Raw genomic sequence first — 21443 nt, 5'->3', positions numbered from 1 at the left:
GGGCGCCGTTAACGCACCGGGGGCGCTGCTGTGCGCGGCGGGGCCGCAGGGGGCGCCGTTAACGCACCGGGGCCGCCGTTAACGAACCGGGGGCGGAGCGTTGCGCGGCGGGGCCGGCAGGGGGCACGGTGCAGCCCCGGCCCGTCCGGTCCGTCCCGGATCCGGTAGTGACAGCGCCCGACGGGGGCTACTGGGGGTGTCCGGCTCCGCTCCCTCCGCTCGGTACCGGCGAACCGGCGCAGGGCACACGGCGGCGGCGATGGACGGTGGGGCGGCGGCATGAGGCGGCGGAGGCGGAGGGGAGCATGGCGGCGGCGGGCGGCGGCGGGGCGCGGCGGGGGCTGCTGAAGCGGAAGCCGAACTTCACGCTGCAGGAGCTGGAGGTGCTGATGAGCGAAGTGCTCCGCTACGAGCCGCTGCTGTTCGGCGCCGCTGCCGGTACCGTGAACGCATACGAGAAGCAGAAGATCTGGTGGCGGATCACGCACAAGGTGAACGCCGCCGGCCGCCACCAGCGCGACATCGGCGAGGTGAAGAACCGCTGGCGGGGGCTACGCCGCCGCGCCGGGGACAAGATCAGCCGGCACCGGCTGGAGCGGCAGGGCCCGGCCGGCAGGGCCGCCGCCAGGAACGGGAACACCGGGAGCACCGGGAATAACGGGAGCAACGGGAACGGCGCGGCCGAGCTCGGCCCGGGGCCCGCCCCCGCCCCCGGCTGGGGTCCTCGCGGCGCCGCCGGAACCGACCCTCGCAGCGCCGGGGGCTCGGCACAGCACGGTGAATGTGCGGGCAGCGGCAGGGGGACGGCGCAGGGACGCGGGGATGCTGGGGCCGAGACGGAAGAGTGGAGAGACGGACATGCGAGACCGGGACTAGGACAGGAGAGAACGGGGCAGGGTCACGGCAATGCTGGGACCAGGTTGCAGGGGGACCGGTACAGGTGTATGGTGGGACAGGGACATGAAGAACCAGGACACAGACGCGGGAGACCGGGGCAGGGACTTGATGGGTGAGCAAAGGATGAAATAGGGGCCACGGATGAGGTGGAATGGGACATCGAGAAACGGGTTTAGGAAGTAGGGAAAAGCAACAGGTACATGGGGACACTGGGATCAGGACATATGCATGGAGGATGTGGGGGTTCAGGACACAGACATGGGGGACTGGGACGTGGATGCAAGAGAACTGAGACTGAAACAGGTCATTGGGACCAGGACAAGTGCATGCAGGGACACAGGAGACCAGGACCAGGGTGTGGGGGATCAGGAAAGGGACACAGCCAGACCAGGATGCAGGGGCAGGTGCATGGAGAGATGGGAACTCAGGGGACCTGGCTCAGCACCTGGAGAACCAGGATACAGGGACATGAGGAACTGGGACAGGGACACAGAGGCACTGGGACCAGTACAGGGACATGGAGTAACCAGGACACAGGGGACCAGGACAGAAACATGATACTGGGACAGGGACACAGGAGACCAGGACCAAGAGCAGGGGATGAGGAGCAAGAAACTGGGAGCAGGACAGGTGTGTAGAGGGACCAGGACAGGAACACAGGAGATTAAGGCCAGACAGGGACACTGGGACCATGCCATGGGGGACAGGGACATGGATACAGGGGACAGTGGCAGGGACATGGAGGATTGGGACAGGGACATGCGGGATATGGGGGCATCTAGGCCTGGGAAGATACATGGAGGGACTGGGACACAGATCCAGGGCAGTGGTGTGAGGGGACTGGGACCAAGATGTGGGAAAAACCAGGACCAGGACTCTGGGACCACTACAGGTGCATGGAGGGACTGGGGCAGGAACAGTGGGGTGGGGACAGAGGGGGAACATAGAGTCAGGGCAAAGGGATAAGAACATGGAATATTGGGACAGGGACACAGGTGACAGGGATGTGGGAGGACCAGGACAGGGACATAGGAGACAGGGAGAATAACAGGGGCAGCTAGGCTAGGACAGAAGGGTACCAGGATCGGGACAAGGATACGGGTGACTGGGATTAGGACAGGGACAAAAGGCACAGGGTACTGGGACCTGGACAGGGATAAGAAGGGGCTGGGAACAGGGCAAAGACATGGTGGGACTGGGACAGTGACATGGGGGTTAGTGAGGTGAGAACTGGGACATGGTGGTACCAGGACCAAACAGGAACATAGAGGCACCACATTCAGGACAGGGGTATGGGAGAGCTGGGAACAGGAGAGGAACAAGGGACACGGGATGGGGTAGAACCATCATGAGGGACACAGGACTATGGAGATGGAACCAGGACTGGGTGCAGGAGAGGGGATGTAGGAGCACAGGGATGGAGACAACAGGGTCTGTCACTTGGTCCGTGGGGCACTGGGCACACGGGAGAGCCCTGCAGCTGCTCTGTGCTCCCCCTCCGTCCCACAGGTGTCAAGGAGGAGCCGGTGAAGGAGGAGCCTGTGGAGGTGAAGACTGAGCCCTTCCCCGGCCCCGCTGCCGACGGCATTCCCGGCCGCGGCTCAGACTGTCGGCTGCCCCGCACCGGCATCTGCCCGCCCAACGAGCTGTGCGAGGGCTGGAGCCGGAGCCCCCCGCGCTCCGCACCCTCTGAACTCTCCCTCGGCGACCTACGCGGGCAGCAGGAGCCGCTGGGCTCCGACTTCCCGAGCCTGCTATTGGAGCAGGAGGCCGAGCAGCTCAGTCACTGCGGCGCGGGCGAGGCGGGGCCCCCCGGGGCGGCGGGGCTGGACGGGACCCCCGAGTGCCCCCAGGTCAGCTTCGTGCAGTCCAATGAGCGGCTGGTGCAGGAGATGCGGGCGTTCCGCCGGGAATACGCCGAGAGCCGTCGGGAGACCACAGCGGTGCTGCGCGGCATCGCCCAGGCACTGGGCGTGCTCAGTCGCAGCCTGGCCGAAATCCGTGACCTCTACCTCCGGGAGCGGGGGGTCCCCAAATCATGAGCCTCCCACGCAGCTGGCTGTGTACACACACCCCTACCCCACCCCCCAGAACCCACATCGCTGTTTTTATTATTATTTTTATTATTATTTCTTTTCCTCTCCATCCCACTTCAATAAAAGTCGGAGCTGCACCCCCACGGCTCCCCCCATGCCGGGGACCTCAGAGGGTTTTTGGGGATGATGCAGGGGGCTGGGAGATGGGACAGGGTAGGCGTTTGTCCTTCCAGGCGGCTCTACCTGGCTTTTGTCCTGGACTGATGGACTCTGGTCCCAAATTTAGCCAACAATGCTGGCAGGGATGAACCCCACCAGGAACAACCATCGGGGTGACACACCACCCACCCTCCCCCGCTTATTCCTCTTCAGGGAAGGGGGCATGGATAGAGAAATTGTTCATGCGCTCACAGTCCCAATCCCAGCACAGAATTTTCTGTTTTCTCACTCAAAAGATTCCAAGGGTGGTTTCACGCCCCCGTTTTGAGTGAGGGGGGCTGGATGGGCGGCAGCACTCCAGGCTGGCTCATCCAAGCAGCCGATTTGGTGGGAATTACCCATCCCAACACAATTTTGGGATGGAGAAGTCTTGGGAGCAGAAGGGACAGGGCAGAATTCATGTTCCCCCATCTTACAATTCACGGGAAGGGGTTGGGGGCGTTGCCCTCCCTTTTTTCCCCATTAGAGAGTCACTGAGACGACACCAGGCTGTGGGCACAAGATGTGGTTTAATGCCAACCCCGGAGTGAAGAGCCGGGGGTGAATCCGGGGGTATGTGTGTAGGGAGACAGCGGTGCATGGCCCTTGGAGGACCACCCCCCCCGGGAACCCCCCCGCGGGTGCTCGGGACCACTGGCACCCAGAGCCAGGGGCGTAGACACCCACAAAGGGCCCAGTGTGCGGCACAAGGGCCGCCCTGTTCTGCTGGCACTGGATCACCCCAGGCTGGCTGGGAAGAGCGTGATCCAGCACCGGCTAAGGCAGCCTCCCAGCGCTGGGGGGTCCCTGGGGTTCCCAGCCTGGCCCCGCTGGCCGGCGGCGGGTGCAGGGGTCCCCGCAGGGATTATGCTCCAGGGTAGCTGGGCTGTGCCGGGACATAGGGTGGTGGTGCTGTGGAGGGAGCAGATGGGGTGTCACCATGCCATCGGGCCCACCGGGTAATAGGGAGGGTCCCCGTCCCCCCCCGGTGCTCACCTGTGGGGTTGTAGACAGGGGGGCCGGAGGGGTACATGGGATACTGGGCGGCGGGGCCGGGTGGGGGGTACATGGCCATGGGGGTGAAGCCAGGCTGGGGAGGTGTAGGGCCGCCTTTAGGGTCCACGGGAAAGGGAGCTGGGGGAGCTGCAGGGGGGTAGCTGGACAGGGGAATTTCCGGACCTGCGGGAGAGATTGGGGAGGTCTGAGGCACCCTGACACAGGGACAGGGATGGTGCCTAAGAGTGGCGGTGGCCCTCGGGTTGGTGGGCGCTGGGATGTTATCCACACCCCCACACCCCCACCGCAGTGCCCAATTTCCCCCTCCCATCCCTTCAGGTTCCACCACCTCACCCCCCGGCCACAACCCCTCCACCTTGTACCTCAGGACCTCTCCTCCTCCGCCATCTATGTACTCTACCCCTCCTCCTACACCTTCATGCCTGCGGTACACCCCCCACCCTCCCGATCCCCACCGCATTCCAACAGCCCCCCTTCTCTTTACTTCCCCCACCACTCCCCCCACCCCACACCTACAAGACTCTTCTGCTCCCTCTCATCTCTCATCCCTTCAGCTTCCACCTTTTACCTCAACACCCCTGCACATCTCTAGTGCCTGCTGCCAGACCCCTTCACCCTGTACCTCCAGGATCCTGCAAACCTCCATCCCTGCAACTTCCCCCTTTCCATCCCCAGGCCTCCCTGCTTTCCTTGAGGCCCCCTCAAAATCCCACCACCCTGTACCTCCAGAACCCTCCTGTTGCCCCCCCATCCCTACTGTCCTACTCCCACACTCTGCTCCCCCCTGCATTCCTCCAGGCCCTGCCTCTTCCCAAACCCCTCCACTCTCTACCTACAGGACCCTCCTGCATCTCCCACCCCTATAGCCCACACACACCCCCCAATTCCCACAGGCCTCCGTCCAGGCTCCCCCAATCCCCCACCCTGTACCCAGAGCACTGTCATGCACCAAGCCTCCTCCTGCACCCCCCATCCGTGCATCCCCCATTCCTGCACCTTCCCATTCCCCAGGTCCACTTAACCCTGCACCTCCTTACCTGCAGGACCCTCTCCTCCTGCACACCCTGCATCCCCCATCCCTACAGCCCTCCACCAGAACCCCCTTCCCCCTGAAATCCTCTAGGCCCCCTCAACCCACTCCACCCTCTTTTCCTACAGGACCCTCCTCCACCCCCTCCTCCTGCACCCCCATTCCTGCCCCCCAGCCCCACACCTTGCAGGGGGGTGCGGGGGTGCTGCCGGCGCTGGTACAAGTAGCAGCAGGAGCACATGAAGCAGCAGACGATGGTGGTGACGATGGCGATGAAAAGCACCACGGCTGAGGCGATGCCCGCGATGGTCTTGGGGCTGTAGGACCCCGGGCGTGGGGAGCAGGTGCTGGGGGGCACCCAGGGCACACACCCCAGACAGCACCCACTGATACTGCCCACTGCCCCATGCCCAGCACCCAGTGACACTGCCCAATGCCCAGAACCTATGCCCGCAACATTGTCCAGCACTGCTATCAGCACCCAGTAGCAGTGCCCAGTACCCAGTGCCAATGCCCTGTAGCAGTGTCCTCTGCCCAGTGACCAGCATCCAGTAGCAGTAACCAGTGCCCAGCACTGCCCAGCACCCAGTGCAAGTTTCCAGTACCAGCATCCAGCACCCAGTGCCAACACCCAGTACCAGTGACCAATCCACAGTATCCATCCCCCAGTGCGCCGGTCCCAGTACCAGTGCACAGCAACCAGTGCCCAGTACCAGTGTCCAGCACCCAGAACCCAATACCAGCACCCAGTACCAATGCCAAGAGCCTGGCACCCAGTACCAAGTGCACAGCACCCAGTAGCAGTGCCCAGCACCCACTGCAAAGCACCAATGCCCAGTACCAGTGCCCAGAGACCAACAACCCAGTACCAGTATCCAACACCCAGTACCACTGCCCAGTGCCCAGTACCCAACACTCAATGCCCAGTGCCCAGTACCCAACACTCAATGCCCAGCACCCAGTGTTAGTGTCCAGCACCCAGAGCCAACAGCCTGGCAACCCAGGAGCACTGCCCAGTGCCCAGTACCACTCCCCAGTGCTCAGAACCAGTGCACAGCACCTGCATTCAGCATCCAGGAACAGTGCCCAATGCCCAACACCCAGTGCCCCCACCAAGTACCAGTGCAGAGCACCCAGCATCCAGCACCCACTGCCACTGCTCAGTACCAATGTCCAACCCCCAGTGCCACTGGCCAGTATCTGGTACCAGTGCCCAGCACCCAATACCAGTGCCCAGCACCAAATACCAGTGCACAGCACCCAGCATTCAGTATGAGTGCACAGTAGCAGTGCTCAGCAGACAGCACCACTGCTGAATGCCCACAACTCAATGCCCAGCACCCAGTACCAGTGCCCAGCACCCAATGCCCAATACCCACTACAAGGGCCCAGATACCACTGCCCAGTACCCAATACCAGTGCCCAGCACCACTGCCCAGTGCAGAGCACACAATGACCAGCACCCAGTACAACTGCCCATCACCAGCACGCAGTACTAGTGCCCAGCACCGAGTCCCAGCACCCAGCCCACCCTGGAGAGCCCCCAGCCCCATCAGCCCCAGCTGTGGCACCTGAAGGCAAGGCAGTGGCGCTGCTGCCGCTCGGTGATCAGGCGCAGAGGGTCTCGGCAGCAGTACCGCTGGAGGCACGTGCCGCAGCAGAAGGTGAAGAACTCGCAGTCGAAGCCAGGGTGCCATGACCCGTTTCTGTCCACGTACCACAGGCAGTCTTCGCCCCCGGCCACTGTGGACAGCCGCCCAACACCTGGGCCTTGGAGCACCTTGGATCACCACCCTCAGGGGCATCAGCAGCACCCCATGCCCTTCCTCCCCCACATGAGCACAGCCTGTATCCCACTGTGTCCTATTCCCCTTGCAACCCATTCCATCCTGCCCCAGTACATCCTGCCCCAAAGTGTGCCCCTATACACCCCCAAATACCCTGCTCCTTCCTGTCCCCCTGTCCCTCATACCCAGCCCCACATCCCCTATACCCTGCTCTGTCCTTCCCCATGGACCCCGAGACTGTGCCCCTATGTACCCCCAAACCCCTGCTCTGCTCCATCCTGCCCCATATCCCTTAAAACCCTGCTCCATCCTGCCCTTGTGTACCCCCATACCCTGCTCCATCCAGCCCTTCATCCTTGCAGATGCCCCTCCATCCCATCCAGCTCTCCGACCCCTCCAGATTCCTCCAGATCTCCCCAGCTTCCCGTCCTTCCGCGTGTTCCAGTAGCACTTCCCACTCTATTTCTGTCCGGAGCCACCTGTCTTCCCAGAAATAGCCGCGGGCCGAGGCTCGGGGGCGGCCGGAGGCGCCGGGGCAGCGGGCGGGCAGCCACGGAAATGGGCTTTGCGGGAATCTCACATGGCATTATTCACACACTCCAAAATGGGATCACGGCAGCTCAGGGACGAGTGGGCACAGGGTTCGTGCATAGGAAGCCCCCAAATTCCCCCGGGCTGGGCATCCCGGCTCGGTTAGCCACCGGCTCCGTGCCTGCTGCTCCCGGGGACACCCCGAAAGCGGCAAATGGGAGGCGGGTTTGGGGGGAGTGGACACAGTTCCCAGGGGGACACTTTGTTGCAAGCAACCCCTGGTGAAAGGGGCCGTGTGTGGCACTAAGTCCCTCCCACCCAGCGGGATCCCCGTGTCACAGATGGTGGCACCGTGTCCAGGCGCAGGGTGGCACCGGATCCCCCGGCCCTCCCCCGTCCCCGTATATCTCTTACCCATCGAGGCGGCCACGGCCACCAGCAGGGTCCCAGCCAGGGGCCAGCCGCTCCCGGGGCCGCCGGGCCCCATCCCGGGGTCAGAGCTGCTGTCCCCGCTCAGAGCTGCCCGGGACAAGGGCGACGGCTGCGCGGCGGCACCGGGACCGGGGCCGCTCCCGTGGCCGGTGCCGCGGGGCCGCTCCCTCTGCCGATATCTCCCGATGCCGTCCGGTGCCGGTGTGGGGCCAGCGCAGGCCCGCAGTGACGCCGCAGCCCGGCGGCGCTCGGTTGCTGCCCGGTGTCCCCCCCCGTCCCGTCCCCCCGGCGCCGCCTCCCGCCGCAACCACCGGCCCCCGCCCGCCCCCACCGGGAGGAGCAGCGCCGCCGGCCCCGGGCACTGGCAGGGCCGAGCGGGGATACGGGGACCGGAGTATCTTCTCTGGCATTGCCCACGCCCCCCCCCCCTCCCCCGCACGCCCCTCGGCAACCCTTATTTCCCCTCTTCTTGCACCCCATCCCTTTGCTCGTCCTTGCACCACCCCCCCATCCCCTACATCCAATCTCTTCCCTACCCCATGCTCCCCATCATTTCCCCTCCCAGCACCCCTTCTCCCACCTCATCCTAACCCTGCACTCCTTATTTGCCTGCTCTGCACCCCATCCCTTCCCTGCACCCCGTCATTTTCGTTCACAGCACCCTTTCTCCAACCCCATCCTTTCCCGGAACACCTTATTTCCCTTCCCCTGCATCCTATCCCTTCATCCATCTTTGCACCCCTTCCCTGCACCCTTCCTGCCCACCCTCCTGCACCCCAGCCCCACACCCTTCACCTCCATTCCATCCTTCCCTTCTACTCTTTCCCCCCTTCCCAGCCTGGGTCACTGGGTGCCAAGGTTGCACAGCTGGATCTGGAGCACCCTCTTGCCACTGGGATCACCTGATTACTGCCCTGAGCACAGCCAGACCCCAAATCCACAGAGTCCCATCCTGGCAATGCCAACGGGACCCAGGGATGGGGGACCTCAGAAGGGACATGGAGGTGACACATCCTGAGAGTGATGTACCCCAAAAACCACTTTTATTAGAGACCAGAACCTCAAATTCAGGGTCGTGATGACACCAAGGTCACCATAAGCACTGGGGTCACAGTGTCCCTATCAGCAGTGCCACTGAGGGAACACGGGGTGGGGGCCAGCCCCTGCCACCCCACTGTGGCTCCCTCCTGTGCCCCCACGCTGGGGTGGGGAGGCACGAGACGTCCCTGCCGCCCCTGGGCCAGCCAGAATGTGCCCCTGCACCAGGGTGGGGGCGTGAGCACTCACACTTGGGTGACAATCTCGCCGTTCTCGGGCATGTAGACCTGCACGGGCACGCCGGCTGCTGAGCGTCGCAGCACCTGCACCGGGGGACCCTGGGGGGACAAAGACCCTGTGGGTGTTGGCATCCTACCTTGTTTGAGGGGCACCACTGGGGGCACATCCTGGCACCAGGGCTGGGCTGGAGGAGTTGTGGGGGCATGGCCACATGTCCCCACTTGCTCAGCCTGTGTCCCAGCTGTGCCATTGATGCATTTGTCCCAATGAGACTCCCAGGTGGAAAGGGAGAGCTGGCCACTGTGATGTCCGCAGGGATCCTTCCCTGCTCAAGGCCACCTCAGTGCTACCCCAGGGACCCACATGAGTCCTGCTTGTGGGAACCTGGGTGTGACATGAGGGACCCACATGGATCCTGCCTTAGGGACTCCCCTGAAGTCCTGGTCCTTCCCATGGGACTCTCATGGGACCCAGTCTTGCCCCAGTAACCCCCTTAAGGTTCTGTTCTTTACTGTGGAACCCCAGTTCTGCAACAGGAACCCCTGTAGGGTCCTTGTCTTGCTCTTGGGATCTTTAAGAGAAAGTAGGGACCTACTGGAACCCCAGTCCTGCTCCAGAGACACCCTTAAGGTCCTGGCCCTACCTCAGGGACTCACATGGGACCCCAGTCCTGTCTCATGGGGTTATGGTTCTGCCCCTGGAACCTACATGGAACTCCAAACCTGCCCATGGGACCCTTGGCAGATCCTGCCCCAAAGGACCTTAAAGACCTTACTTCTATTCCCAAGAACAGGAGACCCTGGTCCTGGCTGTTGGACTTCCTCAGGAACCCAGTCCTGCCCCAGGGACTCCTCTGGGACCCAAATTCTTCCTCTGTGATTCCTTCAGGACCCTAATCTTCCCATGGGGACCCACTCAGGACACTGGTCCTGCCCCAGGAACCATCAGGGACCCTCCAGACTCAACCTATAGGACCTTGGATCTGATCAGAGGACCCTCAGAGGGTCCTGATCCTGTCCCAAAGGATCGTAAAGGACCTCGGTTCTCTCCTCAGGACCCTCCTGAGACCATGGTCCTGCCCCATGGTCCCTTCTGGACCAGTCCTGTCCCAATAACCCTCATAGGACCCCATGGACTCCCTCAGGACTTCACTCCTGCTCTAGAAATCCTCATGGGACCACACCAGAGCCACATGTCCCTACACTACCTCAGGGTACCAACTCAAGTCACCTGCATGACAGCACCCAGGGGGTCCCTCTTTTCCCACATGACCACTCCCAGCCAGACCCCGTGTCCTACCTGAACCAGTGACAGGATTCCATGAGCAATGGGCACATCCCTGGTGGTCCCACCGTGGGGTCTCTGGAAAGCCCCTTGCCGGTCGAGGGAGTGGGGCCGGGCACCTCTCAGCCGGGCACGTTGGTGCCATGACTTGAGCTCCTCAGTGACGGCGGCCTTGGAGAGCCCCCGGGCTGCAGCGGGCGCGTAGTCTTTGAGCGAAGGTGTGCGCACAATGCGGCTACGTGAGGGCACCAGGCGCTGGTACCGCAGTGGGGCCAGATCCTGCTCGTACAGGAAAGTCAGGGGGCCAGCAGGTGGCAGGAGCTGGAGGGCACCCCTTGAGTAGTAACCAGGTTCGGCAAGGGGCAGTGGAACTGCAAAGGACATGTCAGGGCTGCTGCTGCCCGGGGAGGTGGCGTGGGAGATGCTGGAGAGGTCGGAGATGCTGTCATCGGAGCCAGAGTGGCACGCAGGGCCAGGGGTCAGGATGCAGGAGGTGGGCACAGTGACTGTGTAGTAGGTGGGGCGCCGGCGGGGTGCGGTGCTGCGGCCCCGTGGCTCAGCTGGCTGCCAGCATGGGTCCACCCTGCAGGCAAGACACTGTGGCTGCAGGAGGACCCTTCCCCTCACCCTAAAGCCAGGGCAAGCCCTGGGAGAGGTGCATCCATGGGTGTGGGGCACAGCCACCCCGTGAGGAGACATCTAGCCTCCTCCCAAGGGATTAGTTCATCCTCCCCATAGGGCTGACCTCCATAATCTCCATAGGGTTACTTCCATCCTCTCCATGGGATTATCTCCAACCTCCTCTCAATGGATTTCTGTCCATCCTCCCCACAGGGTTTTCTCCCACATTCCCATAGGATTGTCTTAATCCTGTCTCTGGGATTATCTCAATCCTCCCCATAATATTGTCTCCATCCTCCCAATGACTGAGCTCCATCATCTCCATAGGGTAAATTCCATCCCTCCCCATAGGATTATGTCTCTCCTCCCCAGATTTTCTCCATCCTCCCCATAGAGTTAGGTCCACACTTCCCTTGGTGTTCTCTCCATTATCTTCTCCATGGGATTATCTCCATCCTCCTCCCCACAGGTTTAGCTCCATCATCTCCATGAGGTTCTCTTCATCCTCTCCCACAGGATTACTCCCATCCTCCTTCCCACAGGGTTAGCTCCATTTTACTGCCAGTGGGACTATCTCCATCCTTCCTACGGGATTATTTCCAACATCCTCCCCATGAGCTGAGCTCCATCGTCTTCATGGAAGATTCACAGGGTCATTCCCATCCTCCTTCCCATGGACTGAGCTCCATCCTCCACATGGGATTATCTCCATCCCCCTCTCCATGGGGTTATCTCCATCCTCCCCTGCAGAAGCCCTTGTCTATCCCCCCCATGCTCAGGACATACCTCAGAGATTGGGTCTGTCCCTGCCGTCCTGATGGCTCTGGGGTGCTGGGAGCACTTGAACCTGCCTTGCGGCACAGCACCAGGGTCCGGATGGGGACGAATCGGTAGGGAGGGTCCCCTGTCCTGGACACTGGGGAGCCTGCAGAGTCAGGGCTGCTGGGGGCCAAGGAGCTGGCAGGGGCAGCCATCAGGGACCCAAGACAGCATTGGGAGCTCTGGGTTTCCCCATCCTTAGGGTCGATGCTGGGATTTTTGGCCTTCTCATAGGGTCTGTCCAGGCTGGCCTCCTGCCAGGGAATGGGGGGGGGCATCAGAAGCCCTGACTCTTCCTCCTCCTCCTTGTTGGGGTCCTTGGGAGATGGGGACCTCTGTGGGGTGGCAGGTCCTGGTGGCCGTGTGTCCTCTGCAGGAGAGATGGAGGGTTGGGATGGTGGGGACACAAAGAGAGGGCTGGGATGGAGGGAATAGGTGGATGGTTGGCATGGAGGGGAGATGTGGGGGGTTGGGATGGAAGGGACACACAGGGGAATGGCATGGAGGGGACATATAGCAGTGGAATGGGATGGAGGAGACACAGGGAGAGTAGGGATAGAGGGGACACAGGAAGGGTTGGAATAGAGGGAACACACCAGGAGTCTCCCCTGGTCCCCACAGCCCCCTCACCCTCCTCCAGCAGGCCGGTGTCAAATATGGAGCTTTCGAAGGAGGCACTGAGCTCTATGGGGCAGGGCCTTGCAAGAACAGAGCTGGGGCCGCCTCCGGGTGCCAAAGCGCTCCCACAGCCCCGCCACCACCCAGCGCGTCCCCGCGGGCCTCCGTTCCCCTCTCCCACGCCGCCTGTCCCAACACGCTCTGGGACGGCAGCACTACCGGCCAGGCCGGCTCTACCGAGCCGTGTGCAGTTCCCAGCCTGCCTGGGATGAGCAGGCTGGGGGCACCAACAGGGAAGGAGATGCCGCCACCATGGCCCCGGTCCTTGGAGGGGACAGGGATGGAGAGAGTGGGGACCCCTGTGGATGGCTGTCACTGGCATGGGGACATGGTAGCTGGGCCACATCCTGCCCCCCTTTGGGTGCAGGTGCTGAGGATGGGTGATTTGGGATAGTTATGGGGTGCAAGCGGCAAGGGTGAAGTATTAGGGCATTTTCAGGGGGGTGCAATCAACAGAGGTGAAGTACTGGGGTGGATTCAGTGGGGTACTGCTGGAGATGGTTTATCAGGGTGCATGCACTATGGATGGACTTTTGGGGTGCATTCAGGGGGTACATATGCCAGGAATGGTTTATTTGGGTGCATGCACTGGGGATGAAGTTTTGGGGTGTGTTCAAGGGGGTACATACATGAGGGATGGTGTGTTGGGGTGCATGCACTGAGGACTATGTTTTGGGGTGCACTCACAAGGGTACAACCACCAGAGATGAAGTATTGGGGTACCTTCAAAAGGGTGCATTGACACTCAGAGCGTATCAAGGTGCATGTACCAGGGATGACCTTCCAGGGGGCATCCAAAGGGTATATTCAGCAGGGATGGGAAATTGGGGTGCATTAACCAGGGGGGTGTTGGGGGGGTGCATTCATTGAGGGTGTAGAACTGGGTTGTATTCATAGGAGATGGAAAGTTGGAGTGCATCCAGGGGCTGTATTCACCAGGAATGGGAATTTGGGGTGCATCCAGGGAGGTGCATTTACCAGGGATGGGAACTGGGGTGCATGCATTGTGGATGGCATATTGGGGTGCATCCAGAGGGGTGCATGCACTTGGGATGAAGGACTGGGCAGCATCCAGCGGGGTGCATTCACAGGGAATGGGTAATTCAGATGCATTCCCCAGGGACACCCAACCAAGCAGCATCCCATTCTGCCTCCCTGCTCTCCAGCATCCCCCTACCAAGGGGCTTGGGGGGCTCACCCTTGGCAGTACTGGTGTCCCGCTGCCCTGCCAGGAGCCGCCGCTGGTTCAGGACCTGTTCCAGATCCCGCAGCTTCTGCTCCTCCCGGAGTGCTGCTGTCTGCCGCCTCTTCCGCACCTGCCGGCCGATGTTCTCCTCGTGGCAGAGCCGGCGGGAGGCCTCAGCAATCTGCAGCTGCAGCGCCCGCTCCCGTTCCAGAGGGTCCTGGGGGCAGGGGACACGCTCAGAAACACACCTTAACATCCCCCAAGCCCCCTATCATGCTTAACACCCCAACACCACCCATAGCACTTGGGATCCCAACCCCTCCCAGCATCTCATCTGGGACCCCAACACCCAGCATCACTCTTGGAACCCAACACCACCCATTATGCTCAGAACCCCACCACTGCCCATAACATTTGGAACCCACCTCCTCCCATAATTCTGGCACCCTGCTACACCTGGGACCCCCCCCACACCCATCACCTTGGCACCCCAACCCCACACATGTTTAGGACCCCATGATAACCCCATTAACTCAACACCCCAACACCACCCATCATGCTTGGAACCCTATCTTGTCCCATCTCCTGGGCACCCCAACACCAAACATTGCATTCAGAACCCAAACACCTCCCTTCACTGGGGCATCTCAGCACCCCAACACCATACATCATGCTTGAAAGCACCCCCTTGCCCCTCTCACCTACAGCACTTGGCACCTAACTACCAGCCATGGGATGGGGATGGCAACATTTCCAGGTGACCCTCAGGCAGCTTCCACAGCGGAGGAGAAGGGAGGGGATGGGATGGGATGGGATGGGATGGGATGGGATGGGATGGGATGGGATGGGATGGGATGGGATGGGATGGGATGGGATGGGTCCCCACCACCTTTGCACCCCCAGGGACTGCCTCACCACCCCACGCAGAACAGCAATCTCATCCAGCTTGAAGGCAGCCCCGATTCTGCGACGGACCTTGGGGGGCTTCTCACCGGCTTTCAGGGGGTACTCACAGGGCAGGGTCCCTGTCAGCTCCTGAGGATGGCACAGGGACACTGAGCAGAGCCATGGCAGCATGTGAAGGTGGGCAGGGGGTCCTCATGCCCTGCTCACCGCCTCACGCAGGCACAGCCGCCGCAGCTCCTGGATGCAGCCATCAAGCTGGGCCTCCAGTGCCTGCTGCTGCCACTGTCCCGCCTGCACCCGCTCCTTTGGTGGGGACACTGGGCTGTCAGGGCCTGGAACAGACACATGGACGTCTGGAGGGATGGGAGCATACAGGTACCACCCTCCACCACCCCACAGCCTCCCTGCCTTAGTTTTCCTCCACCGCAGGGGGAGCCATGACCCTCCCAGCAGCACCCATAGGTACTCCAGCTACCCCAAAGCAGCTGTGCCTCCCTTCCCCCACAGCAGCATCCGTGGGTGTACTGACTCCCGTGGAACACCTGTTTCCCCCACCCAGCAGCACCCATTGGTATTCCAACCCCCAGGGTACCCAGGAACCCCTCTCCCAGCAGCACCCATGGGTCCTCCAATCCCCCAGGGTATGCATGAGACTCCCCCAGCAGCACCATGGGTGCTTCAGCCCCCTCGGGACACGTGTGGTGTCCCTGCTGGGGGGTGGGAGGGGGGGCACAGGAGGAAGGTTTCAGTCTGACTCAGCCATCCCAAGCCAAACCCGTCTGAGTCAAATCCTCACCAGAGCACCCCCCACTACACTTCGGGTGCCTCCCCAAACGCAGGGGAAGCCTCCATTCCTCCACCCCTTCGTTTCCCCAAAGCTTTCTCCAGGCAGCTCATGTGTCCCTAGTGTGTCCCCATGCACCGAAATGCTCCGTTCTCTGCCTGAAGGAGGGACACGTCTATCAGAGCACCCATGGGCGACAGGGGCACTCCAAAACCTCCCTCATCCGCAAACCCCCTTCTCACCCGAGTGCAGCATGATCCCGCTGTCCATGTCACTTGCCTCTCCCATGCCGCGCCGAGAGCCTGCGGGCAACAGCGGGGACACAGCTCGTCCCTACGCCCCCAGCCGGGCTGCACCCACGGGTGCCTCCCACCCTGCACCCCTAAAATCCCTCATGTGACCCCGGGCGTGGCGCGATGGCGGCGGAGGGGAGGCGAGGCTATGTTTGCTTTGCCTTCTTGTAGGTCCTACCATAAATAAAGGGTGCGGACTGCTCGAGGCGGGGGGAGGGTGACACCCTCGAAGGGGTCAAAGGTGGTCGGGGTGCGGTGGGGGGAAGGGCCGAGGGGCCCCTCGCTCCCGCCCCAGCTGGTTTCGCTGGGCACCTCTCCCAATTTTCCTTTCTTATCCATCTGGGCTGGCGGCGGATCCTGGGGTGGGAGGGACCGCTGGCCTCGGAAAAGGGTGTCCCCAACACCCCAAGACTCCCAAACTCTTGGGGAGGGAGTGAAAGTGAGGCAGTGGGGCGGGGGCGAGGGGGTTCACACCGCTTTTCCAGCGCCGTCACCTGGCCATGCCTCAGTTTCCCCAGCCCGCTCCACGTCGCACTGGGCGGCCAGAGGCAGGACGGAGGTCCCGGGGGTCCCGGCGGGATGGGAAAATCCCTTACCTGAGCCAGCCGCCGCTGCCGGCTCCGCTGCGCCGGGGCACGGACGGGTCTGGGCTTGAGCGGAGGGAGGAGCAGGGTGAGCAACATCTGCCCCAGTCCCCGCCCCGCTGGACGGCCCTCCAGCGGCTGCCCGGCACTGCACGGAGTGGAATGACAGTGCATGGCGCGGCACATTTGCAGCATGGCATGGTACGGTATGGATGCGTCACAGCATGGCCTGGTGCATCACAACAGGGGGTGGTGCAGTTCGGTGCCGTGTGGCCCCGCAGCCCAGCACAGCCTAGCGCGGTGCTCACTGGAGGCTCCATCCCTAGTGCCGTGTAGGCATCGGCCAAGCGCAAGAACCACTGTCCCTGTCCTGGCCCTGGCTATGCACAGCAGGATAGTGCCAGGACTGTGCCAGGACTGTGCCAGGACGGTGCCAAGACGGTGCCACCATTGTTCCAGGATGGTGCCAAGGCTCTCCCAGGCCGCGAGATGATGATGCTGCAGCCACTGTGGCCCCTCTGGATTGGAGTGAGTTGGGCACATCCTGCATTGCTATACCTGGCAGGGTGGGAAAGAATCCTCATGGGACGGGGCTAGGCAGGATGGGGTGAGAAAGCAGGGAATAGACAGGGTGCAGGCAGGGGGATACAGGGAGCAGGCAAGGAGTGCAGGGAGCAGTCTGGGGTGCAGATTCCCCAGAACAATGGCCTATTCCCTGCCTTGGTGCCCAGGGTGGTGCTGTCAGCCTGGGGCTGTTGGTGTGAGACCTATTCAAACCAGTGTCTCTTCCTCCCTCCCAGTGGGCTCCAGCTGCAGGTGGAAAGGGCAGGAGTGAAACACATTTAACTGTGGAAATGGGATGAAACACCAGGAGAAGACAGAGAAGAAAGGAAAGGGAGACTGAAGGAGTAAGGAAGGCTCTGTGCCACCAGGGGATGGCTGAAGGCCTTGGATGGACACCAACTACAGTTGGGCTGGTGGCACCACTAGTAAAATGAGCCAGTGGCCACTATGACCACCCTCCATCCCCACCATGCACCATCAGCCCAAGGCAATGCCACTCCATCCCTGTCTCTGTCCCATTTCCATCAAGAAAACCAGATTAAAAATTTTTATTTGGTTGTTTTCTGGTTCATGGAGTCAGGGCAGGTGCAGGTCAGGGGGAGAGTGTTGCCTGCATCCCCTCTATCACCCCTGGCACTGCCCTGGTGTTACCATCTCCTTCCAGCCCTGGCATCCTGGTTGTCACTGGCATGGGACACCAAGGCTTCAGTACTCACCCTCAACCACAAGCTCACTCAGAATGGCAGTGCCAGGTGCTGTTCCCAGTGCCACGATGTGCTGGGGACAGGGGCAGCCCAGTGTGTGCCGGGGGCCCCAGGGAGCTCTGCTGAGTGGGCTTTGGCTCATGTGTGCCAGGCACCTGCCTCTGCCAGCTTCGTCTTCTGCAGGCTGAACCACACCTGCAGGAACTTGGGATGAGGGCCCAGCTCTGGCCCAGCCACCTCCTGCTCATGCTGCAGGAGGGGCAGACATGAGGCCTGGTTGGGATTCCCCCAGCCCTCCCCATGACCTGGTTGTCTCCTGACACAGGTGTTGCCTCAGCTGTTACCATGACCTGGTCACTGCTGGCCATCCCTTGACTCGTATCCACGCCGTCCAGCTTCCTTTAGCCACTCCTCACGTTACCTGGACATTACTCAGCCGAACTGCCCCGACAGCCCAATCAGCACTTGGCTGTCCCCAGGGAAGGACGTGGATACGTAGCTGGATGGACATGTGGATGGATGGATGGATGGATGGATGGATGGATGGATGGATGGATGGATACATGGATGGATGATGGATGGATTCATGCTTGTATGTATGGATACATGGGTGGATGGAAGACAGTGAGGTGAAGGCAGGAGAGCTGGCCTGGATGCAGGGATGGAGGCTGGGACAGACAGACAAGAACAAAGGGACATCACAGACATCCTCAAGTCTCTGGTGGCACTTCCTCAGCTGCTGCTCCAGGTCAAATGGGGGTCTCTGCAGCTCCTCCTCTCCAGCACCTTCAGGAGCTCAGCCCTGTGCCAGGGCAGGATCCCCCTGTGGTAATGGACAGGCTTCAGGTGGCCACCACACCTGGACACCCAGCTGGAGATAGGCCCATTCCCATGCTCACCTCTTGTGGCTGAAGAGTAGCTCCTAGTGCAGGTCCTGGTGGCTACAGGACTCCCATATCAGGTTTGGCACCTTCTTAGGCTGAATAATGCTCCTGTGGCCATCAGGGGCAAGGTCCAGGGAGAGAACATCACTCCTGTCACCTGGAGAGGCAGGGGATCAGCAGGGGATGGGAGCACCAGGGGATGAGTCACCAGAAGCATGGAGTCACCAATGGAAAAGCATCACTGGGGATGGGGTCACCACAAGGGATGGGACAACCTGGGACAGAGTCACCAGGGGATGGGGAGAAGCCACCAGGATCACCAGAGTCACCAGGGGATGGGGAGAAGCTAGTACAGGTTGAGACCCTGGAACACCAGCCTCTGTGTCCCCCAGCCCCAGTGGTCTTGTGGTAACACAGCCCAGAGTCTTCACATGCTGCTCCCAGCACCCTCAGGGACCCTGTGTGCAAGAGTCCCTGTCCCAGGCCACCCTGTGGTCCTAGGCTACCCCATATCTTCCCATCACTCCTTAGGGTCCTCATTATCCCTGGAGTACCCACCACCCCTGGGGTGTTCACTATCCCTCAAGGTCCTCATTACTTCTTGGGGTCCCTGTCACCTTCAGGGTCTCTATTGTCCCAGGGATCTGCCTCATTCCAAGGCCTCCATCACCCCTGGTGTCCTGTTGTCCCTGTGTCCCCTTCACCCTTGGGGTTCCCAACACCACTGGGGTCCCCATCAGTCCAGGTGTCACCACTGTACTGTGTGCCCTCATAACCTTCTGTCGCCGCAGGCCCCCAACTGGGTAATAATTAGCATTGACTCCATGATTGCAGAAGGCTGATCAATTGCTTCATTATCTCATCCTGTACTGTATTATACTGTACCTATTAGGAAACTCAGTAGCCCCTACAGCCAGTCCGATTCAGCTTTGACCTAACTGGTCAATCCATCCAAACACCATCCAGTGCCCAATTAAGAAATCACCCTTTGGTAAACAAGCCTCCATGACACATTCCACATGTGCACAACAGCAGGTGCAACAAGTGGAGATAAGAATTGTTTCTCATTATTTCCTCTGATCTTCTCACAGCCTTCCCCGGGAAACGTCTGTGCCTGCTCTCTGTGGCCAGAGGGCTGCTGCCACAGCCTTCAAGTTCTCACTGTCCCTGGGATCCCCATCACCCCTGCCGTGTCAGTCGTCCCTCAGGGTCCTCATTACTCCTTGGAGCCTCTACCGCCTTCAGCATCCCCATTGTCCCTGTGTTCCCCATTGCTCCTGGGGACCCCAGGATCCCATCACCCTTGGGATTCCACCACCCCCTGGTCTCCATAACATCCAGGTTCCCATTGTCCCTGTGTCTCCATCACCCCTGGCATCCCCATTGTCCTTGGGGTACCCATCGCACCCCATCCGCATTCCCTTGGATCCCACAGTCCCATGCCCTCGTGCCAGCACCCCCCCAGCACTGTGCTGCTCCTCAAGGCTTTGTTGTCACCCTGGCAAAGCTGTCACTGGTGGAGACCAAACCAGCCCCTGATGTCCCTCCTGCTGGGAGCTCTGGCTGGCCATGGTGGCTGAGTACAAGGGAGCAGGAGGAGAATGGATATTCTCTACGTTAGCTCTGGAACTAAGGAGGGTGAGGGGTCCTCAGGCTGAGCACCAGAGGACAGGCACTGGAGTCTGCTGGAGGCAAAGGGAGCACTGGAAGCACCAGACTCACTTGGGCAGCACTAGGTTGACTGAGGGCACTGGGAACACTGGGGACATTGGGAGCACTGGGTGCAGTAGGAGCATGGGGCTTGCTGGGGGCACTGGGAACACTGGGAGCATTCGGGACTGCTGGGGGCACCAGGAGCACTGTGGGGACACTGGGGCCATTGGAGGCACTGGGAACACGGGGGGTACTGGGGTCACTGGGAAACTGGGACAACTTGGGCCACTGGGGTCTGCTGGGGGCACTGGAAACACAGGGACCACTGGTGGGCACTGAGAACCCTGGGGGCCCTGGGGATTGCTGTGAGCACTGGGAACACTGGTGTTGAGTGCACTGGGGACCACTGGATTATGTGGGTTACTGTGGGAGCTGAGGGTTACTGGAGAAACTGGGCTGGGAACTGGATCCACTGGGTGTTATGGGAGATATGGGGAGTTACTGGGTGCACTGGGGGTCAATTGGGAGACTTATGGGGGATACTAGGATGGGGATTGGGTGGCACATGATGTTACTGGGAAGGACTGGGATACTGGAGGCACTGGGGTTTACTGGGGGACCTGGGGTTACTGGGGAGGACTGGCAATTACTGGAAGAGCTGGGATGGGGACTGGGTGCTTGGAGAGGGGGTCTTAGGGTTAGACTGGGAGTTACAGGGGAACCTGGGGGTCAGAATGTACTGGGGAGTTACTGGGATCACTGGAACTCACTGAGGGGTGGAATGGAGACTAGTTGCACTTGGGTGGTACTGGGATACTGGGAGGACTGAGGGTTACTGGGGGTACTGGTGGGTTACTGGGTCGCTGCCATGGGAACTGGTTGCACTGGGAAGGTACTGGGAGGACTGGGGCTTACTGGGGGCTGGGGTGACCACTGGGCACTGGAGGGTTATGGGGCGATTGCGAGTTGCTGGGAAATCCAGAGGTCACTGAGGTCTGGTTGCATTGGGGGGTTATTGGGAGGACTGGGGATTACTGGGAGTACCGGTGGGTTACTGCGAGGACTGGAATGGGGACTAGGTGCACTGCAGGATACTGGGGATACTGAGGAGTCACTGGGGCACTGAGATGGGGACTGGTCACCCACGGCAGCTCCTGCGTTAGCAGCGCTCGGGTCACCGGTGCCGCCGGGCCGGGACCGGACGGTGCCGGAGCCGTACCCGCACCTCCCCCATAGGCGCTCGATTGAGGCCGCCTGCTCCTCAGGATCCGCATCGG

The 21443-nt window shown here is 61.2% G+C and overlaps 3 protein-coding genes, 1 long non-coding RNA gene and 1 pseudogene across 7 annotated transcripts; 2 read left to right on the top strand and 3 right to left on the bottom strand.

The window, feature by feature from the left end:
* Positions 1-121: 121 nt before the first annotated feature.
* Positions 122-3070, top strand: LOC128799499 (collagen alpha-1(I) chain-like). 2 transcript variants are annotated; one of them, XM_053963968.1, is made up of 2 exons: positions 122-783; positions 2407-3070. In XM_053963968.1, the coding sequence occupies exons 1-2, from the start codon at positions 306-308 to the stop codon at positions 2937-2939; spliced, it is 1011 nt and encodes a 336-aa protein (XP_053819943.1). In that variant the 5' UTR covers positions 122-305; the 3' UTR covers positions 2940-3070. The 2 variants fall into 2 exon arrangements, with proteins under 2 accessions (XP_053819943.1, XP_053819944.1); XM_053963969.1 differs by having other exon boundaries at positions 126-777.
* A 572-nt stretch (positions 3071-3642) lies between these two features.
* Positions 3643-8197, bottom strand: SHISA4 (shisa family member 4). 2 transcript variants are annotated; one of them, XM_053963975.1, is made up of 6 exons: positions 7911-7925; positions 7298-7444; positions 6750-6921; positions 5362-5495; positions 4128-4310; positions 3643-4043 (listed from the first exon to the last, which is right to left on the bottom strand). In XM_053963975.1, exons 2-6 carry the CDS (start codon positions 7317-7319, stop codon positions 3997-3999), a joined length of 558 nt encoding a protein of 185 aa, XP_053819950.1. In that variant the 5' UTR covers positions 7320-7444; positions 7911-7925; the 3' UTR covers positions 3643-3996. The 2 variants fall into 2 exon arrangements, with proteins under 2 accessions (XP_053819950.1, XP_053819949.1); XM_053963974.1 differs by lacking the exon at positions 7298-7444 and having other exon boundaries at positions 7911-8197.
* Positions 8198-8954: 757 nt separating this feature from the next.
* On the bottom strand, positions 8955-16522 carry INAVA (innate immunity activator). Of its 2 annotated transcripts, none has more exons than XM_053963962.1 (8): positions 16374-16522; positions 15727-15786; positions 14908-15032; positions 14710-14829; positions 13807-14011; positions 11898-12300; positions 10506-11073; positions 8955-9304 (listed from the first exon to the last, which is right to left on the bottom strand). In XM_053963962.1, the coding sequence occupies exons 2-8, from the start codon at positions 15770-15772 to the stop codon at positions 9212-9214; spliced, it is 1560 nt and encodes a 519-aa protein (XP_053819937.1). In that variant the 5' UTR covers positions 15773-15786; positions 16374-16522; the 3' UTR covers positions 8955-9211. The 2 variants fall into 2 exon arrangements, with proteins under 2 accessions (XP_053819937.1, XP_053819936.1); XM_053963961.1 differs by having other exon boundaries at positions 14713-14829; positions 16374-16449.
* A 111-nt stretch (positions 16523-16633) lies between these two features.
* LOC128799656 (uncharacterized) lies at positions 16634-17482 on the top strand. The gene is made up of 2 exons (XR_008434788.1): positions 16634-16889; positions 17162-17482. It is a non-coding gene; the product is annotated as an uncharacterized LOC128799656 (long non-coding RNA).
* An 80-nt stretch (positions 17483-17562) lies between these two features.
* LOC128799357 (protein FAM107B-like) lies at positions 17563-21440 on the bottom strand (annotated as a pseudogene).
* Between the last annotated feature and the right edge of the window lie 3 nt (positions 21441-21443).

This window comes from Vidua chalybeata, chromosome 24, assembly GCF_026979565.1.
Source record: "Vidua chalybeata isolate OUT-0048 chromosome 24, bVidCha1 merged haplotype, whole genome shotgun sequence".
Taxonomy (NCBI): Eukaryota; Metazoa; Chordata; class Aves; order Passeriformes; family Viduidae; genus Vidua; species Vidua chalybeata.
The sequence above is the reverse complement of the archived record's forward strand: the minus strand, read 5'-3'. Positions and strand labels throughout refer to the sequence as shown.

What these genes read in the sequence shown, in the direction of transcription:
- LOC128799499 (XM_053963968.1), top strand. Translation starts at nt 306, where the DNA reads ATGGCGGCGGCGGGCGGCGGCGGGGCGCGGCGGGGGCTGCTGAAGCGG. An exon ending in CTCGGCACAGCACGGTGAAT is followed by an intron (nt 784 to 2,406) that starts GTGCGGGCAGCG and finishes TCCGTCCCACAG; the next exon opens with GTGTCAAGGAGGAGCCGGTG.
- SHISA4 (XM_053963974.1), bottom strand. Translation starts at nt 7,983, where the DNA reads ATGGGGCCCGGCGGCCCCGGGAGCGGCTGGCCCCTGGCTGGGACCCTG. An exon ending in CGCCACTGCCTTGCCTTCAG is followed by an intron (nt 5,496 to 6,749) that starts GTGCCACAGCTG and finishes GGGGTCCTACAG; the next exon opens with CCCCAAGACCATCGCGGGCA. An exon ending in CCCTGTCTACAACCCCACAG is followed by an intron (nt 4,044 to 4,127) that starts GTGAGCACCGGG and finishes CTCCCTCCACAG; the next exon opens with CACCACCACCCTATGTCCCG.
- INAVA (XM_053963962.1), bottom strand. Translation starts at nt 15,772, where the DNA reads ATGGGAGAGGCAAGTGACATGGACAGCGGGATCATGCTGCACTCGG. An exon ending in GGCTGTGCCTGCGTGAGGCG is followed by an intron (nt 14,830 to 14,907) that starts GTGAGCAGGGCA and finishes TGCCATCCTCAG; the next exon opens with GAGCTGACAGGGACCCTGCC. An exon ending in GGACAGACCCAATCTCTGAG is followed by an intron (nt 11,074 to 11,897) that starts GTATGTCCTGAG and finishes TCTTGCCTGCAG; the next exon opens with GGTGGACCCATGCTGGCAGC.